Source organism: Priapulus caudatus, unplaced genomic scaffold (genome assembly GCF_000485595.1).
Source record: "Priapulus caudatus unplaced genomic scaffold, Priapulus_caudatus-5.0.1 Scaffold133, whole genome shotgun sequence".
Lineage (NCBI taxonomy): Eukaryota > Metazoa > Priapulida > Priapulimorpha > Priapulimorphida > Priapulidae > Priapulus > Priapulus caudatus.
The window spans coordinates 547,826-563,487 of record NW_014577194.1 but is presented as its reverse complement, the minus strand read 5'-3'; the positions used below and the strand labels follow the sequence as shown (position 1 = coordinate 563,487).

General features: G+C 42.1%; 1 protein-coding gene across 1 annotated transcript in view; it reads right to left on the bottom strand.

Moving 5' to 3' along the window:
- The window catches only part of LOC106805935 (eukaryotic peptide chain release factor GTP-binding subunit ERF3A-like), a 19,990-nt gene extending 4,362 nt beyond the window's left edge, over positions 1-15,628 (bottom strand). The window contains exons 1-14 of the mRNA XM_014807723.1: positions 15,265-15,628; positions 13,638-13,712; positions 13,284-13,313; positions 11,141-11,329; positions 10,659-10,692; positions 10,363-10,440; positions 9,637-9,817; positions 8,325-8,479; positions 7,822-7,968; positions 6,316-6,409; positions 4,016-4,096; positions 969-1,070; positions 702-773; positions 300-389 (exon numbers count right to left, since the gene is read on the bottom strand). Of these exons, the coding sequence (XP_014663209.1) occupies positions 300-389; positions 702-773; positions 969-1,070; positions 4,016-4,096; positions 6,316-6,409; positions 7,822-7,968; positions 8,325-8,479; positions 9,637-9,817; positions 10,363-10,440; positions 10,659-10,692; positions 11,141-11,329; positions 13,284-13,313; positions 13,638-13,712; positions 15,265-15,478 (1,542 nt within the window). The 5' untranslated portion in view covers positions 15,479-15,628. The remainder of the gene's footprint in view (positions 1-299; positions 390-701; positions 774-968; positions 1,071-4,015; positions 4,097-6,315; positions 6,410-7,821; positions 7,969-8,324; positions 8,480-9,636; positions 9,818-10,362; positions 10,441-10,658; positions 10,693-11,140; positions 11,330-13,283; positions 13,314-13,637; positions 13,713-15,264) is intronic.
- Between the last annotated feature and the right edge of the window lie 34 nt (positions 15,629-15,662).

Genomic DNA, 15,662 nt, shown 5'->3' with positions numbered 1-15,662 from the left:
ACAGACACAAGGAAGAGGCTGGGTGGTACAGACACAAGGGAGAGGCTGGGTGGTACAGACACGAGGAAGAGGCTGGGTGGTACAGACACAAGGGAGGGGCTGGGTGGTACAGACACAAGGAAGAGGCTGGGTGGTACAGACACAAGGGAGGGGCTGGGTGGTACAGACACAAGGAAGAGGCTGGGTGGTACAGACACAAGGGAGGGGCTGGGTGGTACAGACACAAGGAAGAGGCTGGGTGGTACAGACACAAGGGAGGGGCTAGGTGGGAAAGACAGGAAGACGAGACTAAGCCTGACCTTGATGGTGACCTCCTCTATGCAGGTGTGGATATGTAGCACACAGCTATAGCCTGCACAAATGATGGACTTGTGCTCCAGGATCACAACCTGTGGAAGAGATTCATACATGTGGATCATGGAAGCACGTCTACTTGTCATGAGTCTTGAAAATCCATCCTGTGTATTACTACTTCCACTAGTACTACTCTATACACCTAGTACTCCTTCATGATCATATGCAAAGAGACAGAAGCATGCATGCACGTATATCTAACATATAATGTGCACGTGAACATGTTTTAAAGTACCATACAAAATATATGTAAATATATTATTATTGTTATTATTGTTGTTATTATTATTATTATTATTATTATCAGAGATAAATGACTAGCCATTGCCAATGTCATTCACGCCTACCTGTGCATCAAAGGTAGAGGCAGTGCTGCATGGTGCATTTGGTGTGCACAGCACGAAACCTTGGGAGACATCCTGAAAGAGTAGATAAAAATGTCCCGTCAGTTCCCGATTCTCGTATTCTGACATCGGACTTCATATAGAAACAACGTACTCTCACTGCGTTAGTACACTTACAAAAATCAACACCAGTACATGCCCACGCTCGCACGCACGCATGTGTGTACCAGTACATACAATGTGGAGTGGTTATTACACAGTCCTCCTTACCTCTTCCTCAACGCCTTTCAACTTGACCTTGATATTTTCTCCAGATTCAGCTTCATTTGTGTCTATTTCATCCGAGATGATGGTCATTACCTCCACCGAGGTCTATAATAAAACCATAGGAATCGTTAGTCTATATAAGACTAAAGTAGTCTGTCATATCAGGATTCACTCCAGACCTTTAACGCATGTCCTGCCCAACACGCCTTCAAAACTGAAGCTAATTTACGACATCCCATAAATCCTCCGACAAGCCTTAATTGCCTAATCAACACGCACCAATTTGCAACTGTTGTTTACTTCCGACACTTTCAACACAGTAATGCTATGTTTTCTATGTAATTTAGCCACTTATGACAAGCGTAATTGACTCAAATTAGCAATCGGGGATAAATTGCCCAATAACCCAAATGCCTTCTATAATTACTAGGGTAAAACCTTCAGTATAAATATATATATATATATATATATATATATATACACGCACGCACTCACGTACGCACGCACGCACGCACGCACGCACACACACGCATACATATACACATATGTACTACTATATGTACTAATATAATAGACAGTAATACATTAGGACCAAATAACAGTGCAGCAATAAACAGCAACTATACCACTCTACCATCATGTTCTGTTGATAAAAACCATGCTATTATTTTAATACATTGAAATTTTAATGCATTTAACATTTTTTGACACCCGCTGCACTGCCTCAGATTGGTTGTATCAGCAAGATGTTATTACCCTCAGCCAGGGATAACTTAATAATCATCATCGACAGAACAGCAACAGAAAAAAAGAAGTGAGCTCCAGGCATTACTGGCCAGGCTTTTTCTAAGTTTAATATATAGGGTGTTGTTTCAAAGATTGTTAGCACTTCAGGGTTTCTTCTGAAGGAAAATTAGACAAAGGAGTTAATGGCCAGTTTGGTGAAAAAACGTGCATGGTGGATTCAAAGGCGTGCCGTAGGCATGCATGCGGATGCTGCAGGCAGATGCGGGGGAAAGAGGGAGAGGGGGAACTCCTCTCACTGGGGTGTTCTGGGCGGTCTCCCCCAGCAAAATCTTAAAAATTTGAATGTTAAAAATGGTTACAAGAGCATTTTCACAACGGCGATGTCAGTCTTCGACGTTTAGGCGGTGCGACCGTGCGACCGGAGACACCAAAATCTCTCTCCGGTCCAGTTAAATTATAACTAAGTTTAATGGACCGTCGCTTCCACCCGCTTTTTTTCAGCCCACTTCTAGTGTACAGTATGTAAATAATTTATCAAGTATTTATGAGACTACTTACTGATATAATAAGCTGGCGAAAAAAACGCGATCTAAGTATCATCAAAAGCGCACACACTCTTCGTGTATTGTTTTTCGATGTAATCCAACTTATTAAACTCGAAGATAAACGCAAACGGTTGTAATACATCACGGACCATTGCCCGGAAAGGTCGGGTTCACATGTTTATAACGAACAAGTTGTAACGCTTTATACAACAGCAGTTCTTTAACATCAATTCATCCGCTCATGCATTTATTTACACGGACGGAAAGCTGGGACGCGTATCGGTTGACTCTGGTATTCTTCCGCTTACACACTGACCGCTAAACACACATCACACCTCGGGACCGTCAGTTAACTCACAAAGCCTACTTGCCTGCACTTTGACTTGCTTTGACTCGAACCAAACCCAAAACCATAAACCAAAACCGTCCAGGCCTATCATACGCGAAGCCATAACATTGATGAAGTGATTGACTGTTTACTTCTATTCAATCTGCTACAGCAGATCGCAGACTGAATCTGATGATAGATTGCATGATGACAACATGAAATTAAAGAGCGCTGATGTGGTTTTTAGTGAAGTTTTATCTGGCCAAAAAGCATGTATGTTTTCTTGAAATGAAACTTTGAATATACCTTCCAACATTGACAAAAAATGCAAACTAAGTGACTGAATGATTTATGATGTTGCAAATATATATATTACTATCTAAAGTTTCTAATAGTCCTGCTTTGAAAAATGAGTGTTTGTTCCTTTTGACTAAACATGCTAACATGTGTGATTCAAGCTCTTTCCACCAATATGTTCAGATAATCTGATATTTTGTTAGATTGACAAACAAAATCGCCTAAAAAATGGTCCAGAATATTTACCGAGTGACAAATGCCAGATGCTAAATTTTTATCCCAAAATGCTGCGAAATGGCATTTCATGAAGTATAGATTTCAAAATTTTTCCGCGGGGGGCGGGGGGGCCATTGCCCGCGAAGCCCCCTTATAGTTGGCCTAGTAACCTGCGCGAGGCACTCGATGACAAATCGACACCACCACACCTCGGCAACCAACGGCGTGTGCTGATTTTTCACTCGCCTGCTTTTTTCAAAGCACAAGGACTGATAACACTTTTTAAACTGTTTCATCGCTAAACAAATACGTCATAGTATTTCTTACTGTATCTAGCAGTGTTAGAAGGCTATAGGATGAATATTTGATAGGTATATCCTACTGTTTCATAGCAGTGTGTTAGAAAGGTTATGCGATGTATATTTGATAGGTATCCTTACTGTTATCATAGCAGTGTGTAGCAAGGTATGTGTGATACATGCCTGCACTGACCGACTAACCTACGCAGATTTTGTTTTCTATTTTGCAGCTTTATATTGTAGTGCATGTGTAGAAAGCATGTTGATGTATATTTGATAGGTATTACTACTGTTATCATAGCAGTGTGTAGAAGGTATTATTAGGGGTAAAATAAAAAATGATATTACTGTTTAAGTTTTGTTCTTTATTGTCAAAAATGTCAAAATAATATTGGTCCAGTAAAATTTAGTCCGGTCCAGTAAATTTTGCTGGCTTGGTGGACCGAAGGTCCAGTGTTTAGAAATTTCATTCGTGAAGACTGCGATGTTAAATTTGACAATGGCAGTGCGCCACTGTGCCTCTTATGTATAAGAAACCCTGCACTAGATTTAAAGTTCTGGAGCACATACAAACCCACAGTGATGAATCACAGGAGACTCCGCACACTCTCTGCTTACCCGGTTAGGCATTAGTAGTAGCATCTGTCCCTTGTAAATCTTCCCTGACTCCAGCTTTCCAAGCACCACTGTTCCCATGTCCTGCAGTAGAAAAAAAACAAGCATGAGCTCCCTCTCTAGTCTAAATAGTAGCAACGTAAGGCGACAAACCTAACCTAGTCAGTCACTCGCGCTCAGATGCAGGGGTCGAAATTAGATTTTTATTATGGTATCCATTCGGGATACCAGGTATTGAAATCTGGTATCCCCCAAAGATCTGGTATTCCATTTTTTGGATAGTAATTTCAACAATGTTGGTATCCAAAATCTTGAAATATAGCTGCGTTCACACGAGGATTTCAGTACCGTACTGAGCATTCACACGGTAAAAATATTCAAGACTTATACGCAGCCTCCCAAGTACCGTACTGAAATACGAGGCTTATTCGGCGCGGAAAGTGATTCCGCGCTGAAACAACGACACCACGCTGGCCGCGTATTGTCTGTCGTGTAAACGCAATTCGAGACCTCGTAAGCCGCGAAACTGTAGTGCGCTACATTGATACTAAGCGGCGGAGTGTCGTTTTTCACTTGAGGCTCAGGCCATTGAAAATATTTCTCCGAATTTCCTTTTGATAATCCTCTTCATCACCAAAGCATTCGTAATGTTCATTTGGATCATCATTTTGTGTAATTTTACTGAAAAACTGCCACAAACAACTGACTTTCATGGGCGCCGCCATCATGAAAAACACTTCCCTCTAACGGAGAAATTATTTACTATTATACCTAGACAGCTAAGCCTCGATTCTCGTGTGAACGCTGCGGGTTGTGTTAGCACGGTATTTCAGCCGAATTCAGCACCAGATAAGTACGGAACCAGCGAGGCCGTGAATCTCGTGTGAGCGTAGCTTATGCAATATTAATAGCATTTGAAAATTATTAATATAGCTGCATTCACACGAGGATTTCAGTTCCGTACCGAGCGTTCACACGGTAAAAATATTCAAGACTTATAAGCGGCTTAGCAAGTACCGTACTGAAATACGAGGCTTATTCGGCGCGGAATGTACACATTCGGCACCACGCTGGCCGCGTATTGTCTGTCGTGTGAACGCAATTCGAGGCCTCTTACTGTAGTGCGCTTACCTATACTGGTACCCGTTCGCTACAAGACGTTAGTGTAGTGGGTGGAACTGTCGACACGGTTACCAGTCTATATTATACGTAGCCAGCTAAGCCTGTGAACGCTCCGGGTTGTGTTAGCACGGTATTTCATCCGAATTCAGCACAAGATAAGTACGGAACCAGCGAGGCCGTGAATCTCGTGTGAACGCAGCTTAATATGTAATGTAATTATTATATAAAAACATGAAAACAGATTCACAGATATGCACAGACAAGTACACTGCAGACGTATTGTCTAGACGCATTGTCTGGTTCGCTTGATACAATGTATACACATCACATTTATGATCAACATCGCTCTTGCAAATATGCTCAACAACCACTATCCCGATTTTGGCAATTTTTTTTTTACTATCCCGGCGGGATACCAAGCATTGAAATCTAGTATCCAACACAAGAATCTACTATCCCGCGGATATCGGGATACCGCTAATTTCGACCCCTGTCAGATGCGAGCCTTTGTCAACACTAGTAGTTTTCCAATATGAAAATTAAGCTAACACATTTGGGATCTTTCGCAATGGAAAATCTCGAGGGAACGATGATTTACTGTTACATTGATCACATATGCACAGCACTGTAGGTAACAGCAGTTCACAACAGGTAACAACCGTTAACAATCTACATCTAGGAAAATACACGCACAAAGCTATTGTCCTCATAGTTTGAACTGATTCTTATTGTCTATGTCATAGACAATAAGAATCAGTTCAAAATATTATATTTGGTCATCTCAATTCAGTGCTTCCTGCCTCAGATTGGTTGTATCAGCAAGTTGTTATTACCCTCAGCCAGGGATAACTTAATAATCATCATCGGCAGAATGGCGATGGAAAATAACAATATAATAATTATCAAATAACAATTCAACTAAACTACATATGCACACATCACTGGCTAGCCAGTTCCTATTTTATTGAATGTAGCTCTATTAAGATAGTGCCAACTGCATTTCAACTTCTTTATAGCATAACTTATACAAACCTGCATCTACAAGTCACAAAGTGTTTATCACACAGAAAATTCAAACTTCTAAAGGAAAATATTGCCCATCAAAATTAGTGGCAATCGAAATATTCAAGTATCTAGGAATTGGGGGGGGGGGAGGATTTTTAGAGGAACACTTTATTCACCCTGTATCTGTCTACGATCGGCATGCGCACTGGTCCTTCCTGTTGTCGGCTCATCGATGGTAAGCTATCTATATACTCGATGAGGCAAGGTCCCCTGAAATGGAGAAGAGCGTACGTTTTAATACCAACTCATTTAACGTTGGTCACGTTAGGTTTACTGCACGTCTTCAGCTAAATTGAATTCAACTTATGCTACTTGCGAAACTTCGTCGTTAAATATTCACTATAAGTAATATAACAGTCGATGGCCCTCGCATAGTGTGATGGCAGTATGGACAACAGCTAAGTTTTGATGTTTATCAACAAATGTATGATAGCAGAAAGATGTAGGGTTATACCAATTTTTATGTAATGAGTAACATAGTAAACTCTCAAATTCTAGCTTATTGTTCCTCTTTAAACAAATTTGTTTTCAAGGAGAGTGAGGACCACAGTACTGCATTGCCTGCACATAAAATGTCAAAACCTCACATAACGTATGTGAACTGGACCATGCCTATCTACAAAAAAATGAGTATAATTGAATGATTAATTCTGGAGTCTCAGTATAAAAGCTTTCCACATGTGTCATTATATCAGACAGGGATAACTAGATCATCACAGACTCACTATTGCTTCAGTTACCACAACAAGGTATTCCATCAGATCGCGATGCACGTACTATCAAGAGCCCATAATAGAGAAGAGTATGACACCGTTTTAACAGCATTTTGCATAGTTTTCAACTTGTAAATATTCTATCAATATGTGAATAAATATATTCAAACTTTACCTTGTTTTCGTCTATGATTCTCCCTTAATCATATGACACCACCAATTTACCTGAAAATCGTATGTGTTCTTCAAAAAAGTTTTTTGAATACGACACGGTTTCACACAGTTTTCCCAAATGTTCGCATGTATTCGGCGCATGTTGATATGCGGCGGCAGCACCAGGTTGCAACTACGGGACGCTGCGGGCTGTTGGGGATATTAGGTAAGCACAGTAACAGCACTTGTTTCACTTCCTTATCATCAGGAACACGATGGCAACACAGCTAAAATCAGCTGCTAGCTCGCCGTGAGCACACATTTATTTCTAGCACGCTGGAAACGCTACACGCTGAATACAATTCGATGCCTAATATCCCCAACAGCCCCCATCGTTCCGTCATAGACAATAGAACACTAATCCAATAATAAACTTGCGCCGAATACATGCGAACATTTGGGAAAACTGTGTGAAACCGTGTCGTATTAAAAAAACTTTTTTGTAGAACACATACGATTTTCAGGTAAATTGGTGGTGTCATATGATTAAGGGAGAATCATAGACGAAAACAAGGTAAAGTTTGAATATATTTATTCACATATTGATAGAATATTTACAAGTTGAAAACTGCAAAACGCTGTTAAAACGGTGTCATACTCTTCTCTACTATGAGCTATTGGTACTATGCATACATGATAATAATAACAAACACCTGTAATAGAGGCTCTTATGATGCACCAAGCTTGCGTACTCACCTGTACCACGAGCAAATTTGTTCGTCTATAGGATATTTAAGAAAAGCCCCCGTAAGGCCTGAGCATGGCATGAAGTACAAGTCTGTCTTAGGGTTGAACCCCAACTTCTTCAGATAGGGGATGAGCTTTTCCTTGCAGTCGTTGTACCTAGCGGCAAAACACAGTGTTAGTTTTATGACACATTGTGACTTAATATTGTCACAGAGCATCGGTGCTCGCCCGCCAATGATATGCTGCTGCTGCTGCTGCTGCTACTGTTACTGCTGTGCTGCTGCCATCAACAAGCTAGGCCTTGCCCCCCGAGTTAAGCAAAAGGTTCCAGGGTGTATAATTGTGTCGGAGTTTGAATTTTATAGATAACATAATGGATTACAACAAGTCTTTGACTAATAATTGTTCATACAACGCTCCTTCGACCAATGTACTCGAGCAATCACGTGCTCATCAACTGCTACTCCCTGCTTTATCACACACCACTGTCACGAAACACCAGCACCACTTACCTTGTCTCTTCCCATTGCACTGTCGGATCGTCCATTTTGTTAATGAGAACTATCAAATGTTTCACGCCGGCTGTCTTCGCAAGCATAGCGTGCTCGCGCGTCTGACCGCCTCGCTCGAATCCGGTTTCAAATTCGCCTTTGCGCGCCGATATCACCTACACGACATGAGAGCACAAACCAATGAGCTTTCCCACAGGTGTCTTGTAATGACCCCTGACTGCTAAACAACAGCCAGCTTAATACTGACCCCGATGGTTGACCAACTAGTAAATAGTTGCTCGAATGATCTGCCCCAAGAAGAGGCGTGACTGGATATTTGTGATTTATATAAGAAATACATGTAATTGCAAAGACAATACCTGCCTATTTCAGATATCTTCTATACAATGAGAAATCTAGCTGATCTAATCTGACTATATTTACTAACAGAATGAAGATACTTTGAGAATAAAAAATTGCAAATTTTACTATATATATAAATGAGTCTCAGAAGTAAGTCTTCCACAGATATTTCCAATATCAGACAGGGATAACTTGATCATCACAGACTGTTGAAAATTATCCACACTAATATCTAGTATCATGATAATTGTAACAATACCTGTGGTGTCAGACATTGCAAATACCTATTAAAATCACACCAAATTAAATGCAAATGCAATTACCCTAATATGATTGGTTAGTTATATCAGTATGTCTAATTCTTCAATAATAACACAGCAACTGTGCACAGTAGATGGCCTCTGATATTAATTATAGATTTTTATAGCAGTGCCCTCTTGTGAGAACTCTAGATAGCTTCTCCGCACTTTTTTACTCGACTGTGACCTGTACGCACACAAGCACTACAGGTATGTACTTATACATGATATTATTGATAACAAACACGAGATAGGAAACAACAACGAGGATCAAGATAACAAGGTAAGCCTGGAATGTAAGTACGTTTTATGCAAAATTATGCACTACAACGTGGAGGCCATTAGTGCACCCAATAATTATCTTCTACTTACAACTTGGCAAAAAATCATCATTTACGTTAGAGTCGGTTAGACCATTCTATCACTTCTCTGCAGTGAGAAATGAAATGCATTATGCAGCAATTGTAATCAATAGTTGCTCAAGGATATGTGTAAATCATAGTCTGCTACCATCTTAAACCCAAGCAAACCCACAAATAAGCAGACCCAATGAGAAATTAAAACACACACAGGCTGACACAGCAAACAGTTGCGGGCACGGCTACATAAATCATAACCACTACAACCCAGCAGACGAGTTTCCTTTTCCTTGTCGCTCCCATTCGACTCACCAAGACGGCCAAGTCGGCCTGGGAAGCACCACCGATCATGTTGGGCACGAAGCTCCGATGGCCCGGTGCGTCGAGGATCGTGAAGTGTCTGTTGGCAGTTTCGAAGAACGCGCGGCCGACTTCCACCGTCTTTCCCTTGTCTCGCTCCTCCTGATTGGTGTCGAGGGCCCAGGAGAGGTACCTGCATCAGCCAATCGGAACGTTTACGCTCCGTCAATATAATTACACGGCATAGTGAGTCTACTTGCTTGGTAATTCTAAGCCTAAAAAAACCATCATCATAATCGAGTTCAGGGTTTATACCGCTGTCAGCGATGCGTATGAAATATTCTCTGCAAAACCTACACGAGATTGGAGCGATGCATCAAAAGTGTGACGTAAATGTTCACATTATAAATACTTAAAGTAATAAACTGCTCAGTAGCTCTGGTCGTGTGTGTTATGAATGCTTTGTATGTATATGTATGTACGCATGCATATGTGTGTGCGACGAGTATTATGCCTCGCGTGTGCGTCCGTGTGCATAAATGCGTCTGACCATGCATACTGTGTATCTGTATGCCTGAATGCCAACATTATGCAAGGACGCATGTGAGCATACTGTGCATCCATGCCCATACAAATGTGTTGAGTCGGGATATCAAGTGCCTGTGCATATGGCCAACGTAATGGCCCAAAGAATTTAAAGTGCCTACTCCACCCCTCTAATTTGAACGTGCCTCTTACCATGTCTCTCGGTTCTTTTCCTTCGCCTCTCGTTCGTATTTCTCTAGCGTTCTCTTCTCCACCATCCCCGTAAGATACCTGCAGGAGCCACAAGCATAACTGTATTTCCATTCATCACCTCACAGCAAGAAAGGTAACACCCTGCTTAATAAATGGTCTAGCTGTCACTTCCCACTCATTGACCTGCTATGAGAGCACACAATCACAGCCAAGACAAATCGGCAGCCACGGTAGGGTTTAGTTTTCATGGCAAAAACCCTTACACTATAGAGATTTAACTAGGAATGACCACTCACATGATGTGCCCGCCAATAGTAGATTTACCCGCATCTGCAACAAGCAAACCACTCAATATTAAAAATAAGCACTTGACACTCAATAATATCAACAATAGACACATCCAGACCCTTAAAAAAACCCTGATGAAAACTTTTTCGTACATCGTACATCCTGCACATTCAACCCAGCAGAACCCAATACATCTACGAAAAAGTAGATTTTGACTGTCGTCTTTTAAAGCTATATTTGTGAGATTCTTGCTCAGAAACGCTCAATCCGAAAAATATATAGCGAAATATAGTCTGACCTCACAGCGGATACATCACTCATTACATTACCTTGAAAAACACTACTTGTTACTCAAGCAATAACGGTGTGTATCATAAAAGTGGGGGAAACACAAGATAATTCTCGAAATTACGGCTTTAAGGAGGGCGATCGCGATTTTTCTTGATTTTGGACCGCCGCGCCGCGCCGCGCCGCGCCCGCGCGCGCTCACCGACGTGGCCGATGAAGACGACGTTGATGTGCTCCTTCTTCACGAGCGGCTCGTTGCTGATGTGCTTCTTCCTCGGCTTCGGCGGGGCGCGCACGCCCTCTCCCTGCGGCGCATCGCTCGTCTCCTCCTCCTCCTCGTCCTCCGGCGTGCTCGCCGGGCTCTCTTCAGCCTGCGCCTCCCACGAATCAGCTGCGCGGAGCAACAAGATAGATAGATAGATAGATAATAGGTTTATTGCAAAACTAGTATTAACAACGTTACAATTAAAACTAGAAAGGGCAGTTGTCGCCAACTACATGTATCCCCCGTGATCTAGTATGAATGAAATATCTCTGTAAGGACGTAGAAGGTAGGTAAAGTTAAATAAGTCGCAAAGACAAAGGTTTGTTACACAACTCATTTGCCTGAGATGTGCAAGTATGTTAAAATTGGTTGCCTTAGGGGTTTTAGTACGCGACACACCTTCTCCCCAAGATGTGTAAGTATACGAAGTTTGCTCGCGCTAGGTCAATTAAGGGCGAGTTATAGAGCGGAAGGGAAATATGATGAAGGTCAAGGTCAAGGTCAAGGTCAAATAAAGGTTGCAGTAACCTGGTTTCGGTACGCGACACACCTTCTCCCCAAGATGTGTAAGTATACCAAGTTTGGTCGCGCTAGGTCAATTAGGGGCCGAGTTATACAGCGGAAGGGAAATATGATCAAGGTCAAGGTCAAGGTCAAATAAAAGCCGCAGTGACGTGATTTTGGTACGCGACACACATTCTCCCCAAGATGTGTAAGTATACCAAGTTTGGTAGCGCTAGGTCAATTAGGGGCCGAGTTATACAGCGGAAATAAAATATGATCAAGGTCAAGGTCAAATACAGGTCGCAGTGGCCTGGTTTTGGTACGCGGCATACCTTCTTCCCAAGATGTGTAAGTATACCAAGTTTGGTAGCGCTAGGTCAATTAGGGGCCGAGTTATAGAGCGGAAGGGAAATATGATCAAGGTCAAATAAAGGTCGCAGTGGCCTGGTTTTGGTACGCGACATACCTTCTCCCCAAGATGTGTAAGGATACCAAGTTTGGTAGTGCTAGGTCAATTAGGGGCCGAGTTATAGAGCGGAAGGGAAATATGATCAAGGTCAAGGTGAAGGTCAAATAAAGGTCGTAGTGACCTGGTTTTGGTACGCTGCGCACCTTCTCCCCAAGATGTGTAAGTAGACGATGTTTAGTCACGCTAGGTCAATTAGGGGTCGAGTTATAGAGCGGAAGGGAAATGTCTGCGGCGGCGGCTGGAGAGACATGAAACCATAGTATCCCCGCCGACTTCGTCGCGGGGGATACAATAACTTTTGCAAACACGATATCATCAGGCAGTATAAAACTGAAATTGATATTTACAATAATATATGTCCCATGGTAAGACATAGATATCACTTAAAATATTGGTTCATAAAATTATATCACTACAACTAAAATCATCTTTAAGAATATATATACAATATTTAAAATAACGTGATCCTTAATCAAAAATAGTTACAATTAAAATGCGACACAACGATAGAATCAAACATATCACATAACCGAAAGTTGCCCAGTGAGTTATAAACAAAAACAACGCGAGAAGATCAGCGCGTGAGATTCGTCGTCTCGTCGCGCGACTTATCACGACTTATCTCGGGAAACACTAGCGATTTTTTCTAGGCGTTTAATTTTTTTTTTTAACTACTTGTGGACAATTACGCGTAGTCGCCTCCTCGGGACGCGCCAGTGATTTTTTTACTACGCGCGTTTTACTTCGAAGACTACACATGGACAATCATGTGAAGACATGCGCAGAGCAGTCGTTCGTGCAGACGTGGTTTTACGAAGATGCGCGGAAGATGCGGACAAAGTATAGATTATTTCGTGGAGAAAACTAAAGTGAATGGAAAAACATAACTCGGGCATGACAAATGTGATAAAGGATAACTGGTTTACGGAGTCCGACTGCCAAGCTTTGATGTCGATATTTAAAAAAATTTCCAACTTTAGAAATGTGCCAGTAGCTACATCAGAACGTGCACATGTATATGTAAACAATTATCTATGAATAACAGAACTGCTGTTTCATATTATTCAATTATAATCACATATATACAAGCCAAGGCAAGAAATGTACCTGCATCATCTTGACTGCTCACAGGAGAGTCTGCAAAATAGAGCATACAAGAACATTAACATATTACAAACTACTAACATAGGCTAATCTTATAAGATATGTGCACAACCCAATGCCTGATTCTATCACCTATTTAAATCTATCAGTTTATGACAGAAAAAAAACAGTCCAAAATATATCTGGATAAGTAATACAGTAATATCTGGATAAGTAAGTGTATGACATAATTATAACCGACTTCTCATCGATTATAAAAGTAAATTAATGCACCCGAGCACAAATCAGGCCTATTTTTCTCAAGAAATTAGATACAAGCAATATAAATTCCTACATTACGACCAGCTTCGTGCTCACCCTCTCTTCCAGCGCCTCCATCTGTTAGCGATGCTGCCGCAGGTGGTGACGATTCTCTCACTGTATTTGTCTCTCCTGTAACCAAATAAGCATTATTGCGCATATTGCAAGTGCTTTTGGAAGTGATGTGAAACAGTATCATCGGTGTATGTTATCGTGACTATGTTATCGGTTATCGAGTATTATAAGTTGTGGTACAAAAGTTTATCTATTGTTCTGTAAACTGGCTGCCATGACATGATACTACGACATGATACTCCATGCCTAACAAAACCGACAAATGCTGCTGTCCACCCTTCGCCTGTAACTTTTTTTAACTAAAAGATCGCTTGATGCCATAAATTGGTACAGCAGCCAAGAAAATGTAAATAATTTTGTTTATGCCGTGGCTACGCGTCCGGACATCCATCTCACACAGTGAGCTTGGGACAAGTACACACATGATTGCGCAATGGGACGCTCTGGCTGATGCCCTGTGTGTGTGTGTGTGTGTGTGTGTGTGAGAGAGAGGAGAGAGAGCGAGAGAAGAGAGAGAGAGAGAGAGAGAGAGAGAGAGAGAGAGAGAGAGAGAAGAGAGAGAGAGAGAGAGAGAGAGCGAGAGAAGAGAGAGAGAGAGAGAAGAAGAGAGAGAGAGAGAGAGAGAGAGAGAGAGAGAGAGAGAGAGAGAGAGAGAGAGAGAGAGAGAGAGAGAGAGAGAGAGAGAGAGAGAGGGAGAGAGAGAGAAGAGAGGAGAGAGAGAGAGAGAGAGAGAGGAGAGAGAAGAGAGAGAGAGAGAGAGAGAGAGAGAGAGAGAGAGAGAGAGAGAGAGAGAGAGAGAGAGAGAGAGAGAGAGAGAGAGAGAGAGAGAGAGAGATAAGAGAGAGAGAGAGATGAGAGAGAGAGAGAGAGAGAGAAGAGAGAGAGAGAGAGAGAGAGAAGAGAGAGAAGAAGAGAGAGAGAGAGAGAGAGAGAAGACAAGAGAGAGAGAGAGAGAGAGAGAGAGACGAGGAGAGAGAGAGAGAGAGAGAGAGAGAGAGAGAGAGAAAGGGAATGTGTGTGTGTATGCATGAGAGAGAGAGAGAGCGAGAGAGGACGGATGAAAGGATAGATGGCAGCAGAGCGTCTTGTTGCGCAATCATGCGTGTACGCGAGTCGCGCGATCACTGTGTGCGTTGTGCCTGGAGGCTAGGCGACCGGTTCCGGACGCGTAGCCTGGAGGCTAGGCGACCGGTTCCGGGTGCGTAGCCTGGAGGCTAGGCGACCGGTTCCGGACGCGTAGCCACTGCGTTTTGTTTAATCTGGTGGCACCAGGTCAGGTGCTATGTGGTGGAGCTAACATCTGTGGTCGAGATTAACATGTGCAGATTCTGCTGCAGATAATTTTCTTCTGAACTGGAAGTAATTATATGGGTTTGTAGTGAATAATTTTTGGGTTGAGATCTGCTGTCGTGTAACAGAGAGCACAATAACTGAATCTGAACTAAAGAAACCGCAAAAAAACGCATGCCCAGCTCACAGTCATTGCATCATGATCATGCAAATAATGAAATATAACCAGATCGTATGTTTATTGCAACAAGATAATTGATGCAATATCGAGATAAAATATCCCCGACTATTACGCTATGATTTTGCCACTTCAAATTACCTGAAGTATTTTCTGCATTCTGGACAATGTTGTTTTGAGGTTGGGCACTGCCAAATGAAGGCACGAATGGCGCAGCATCGGGGTTGAAACCAAAGCTCGAGCCGGAAAATGGCTTTGTGAGCTTTTCTACGGGATCGCCGTTTCCTCCCGGCTCGAGGTCTCCTCGGTCTTCCCAGTTGTTGACTTCATGCTTTTGTGTATCGGTAGGATCCATGGCAAACCGAATAAGATGTAAAACCAGCTGCGAATTTTACAACGCGATTTCACAAACGCTGGTCAATGATCCGACTATATCCGCGTGTAACGAGTCGACGTCACATGTTCTTGTGCATGCGTGTTCACAAAATTGCGCAACGTTCGTGTTGTTCGTAAAGACACGAACTTCAGCGAACTGTTAA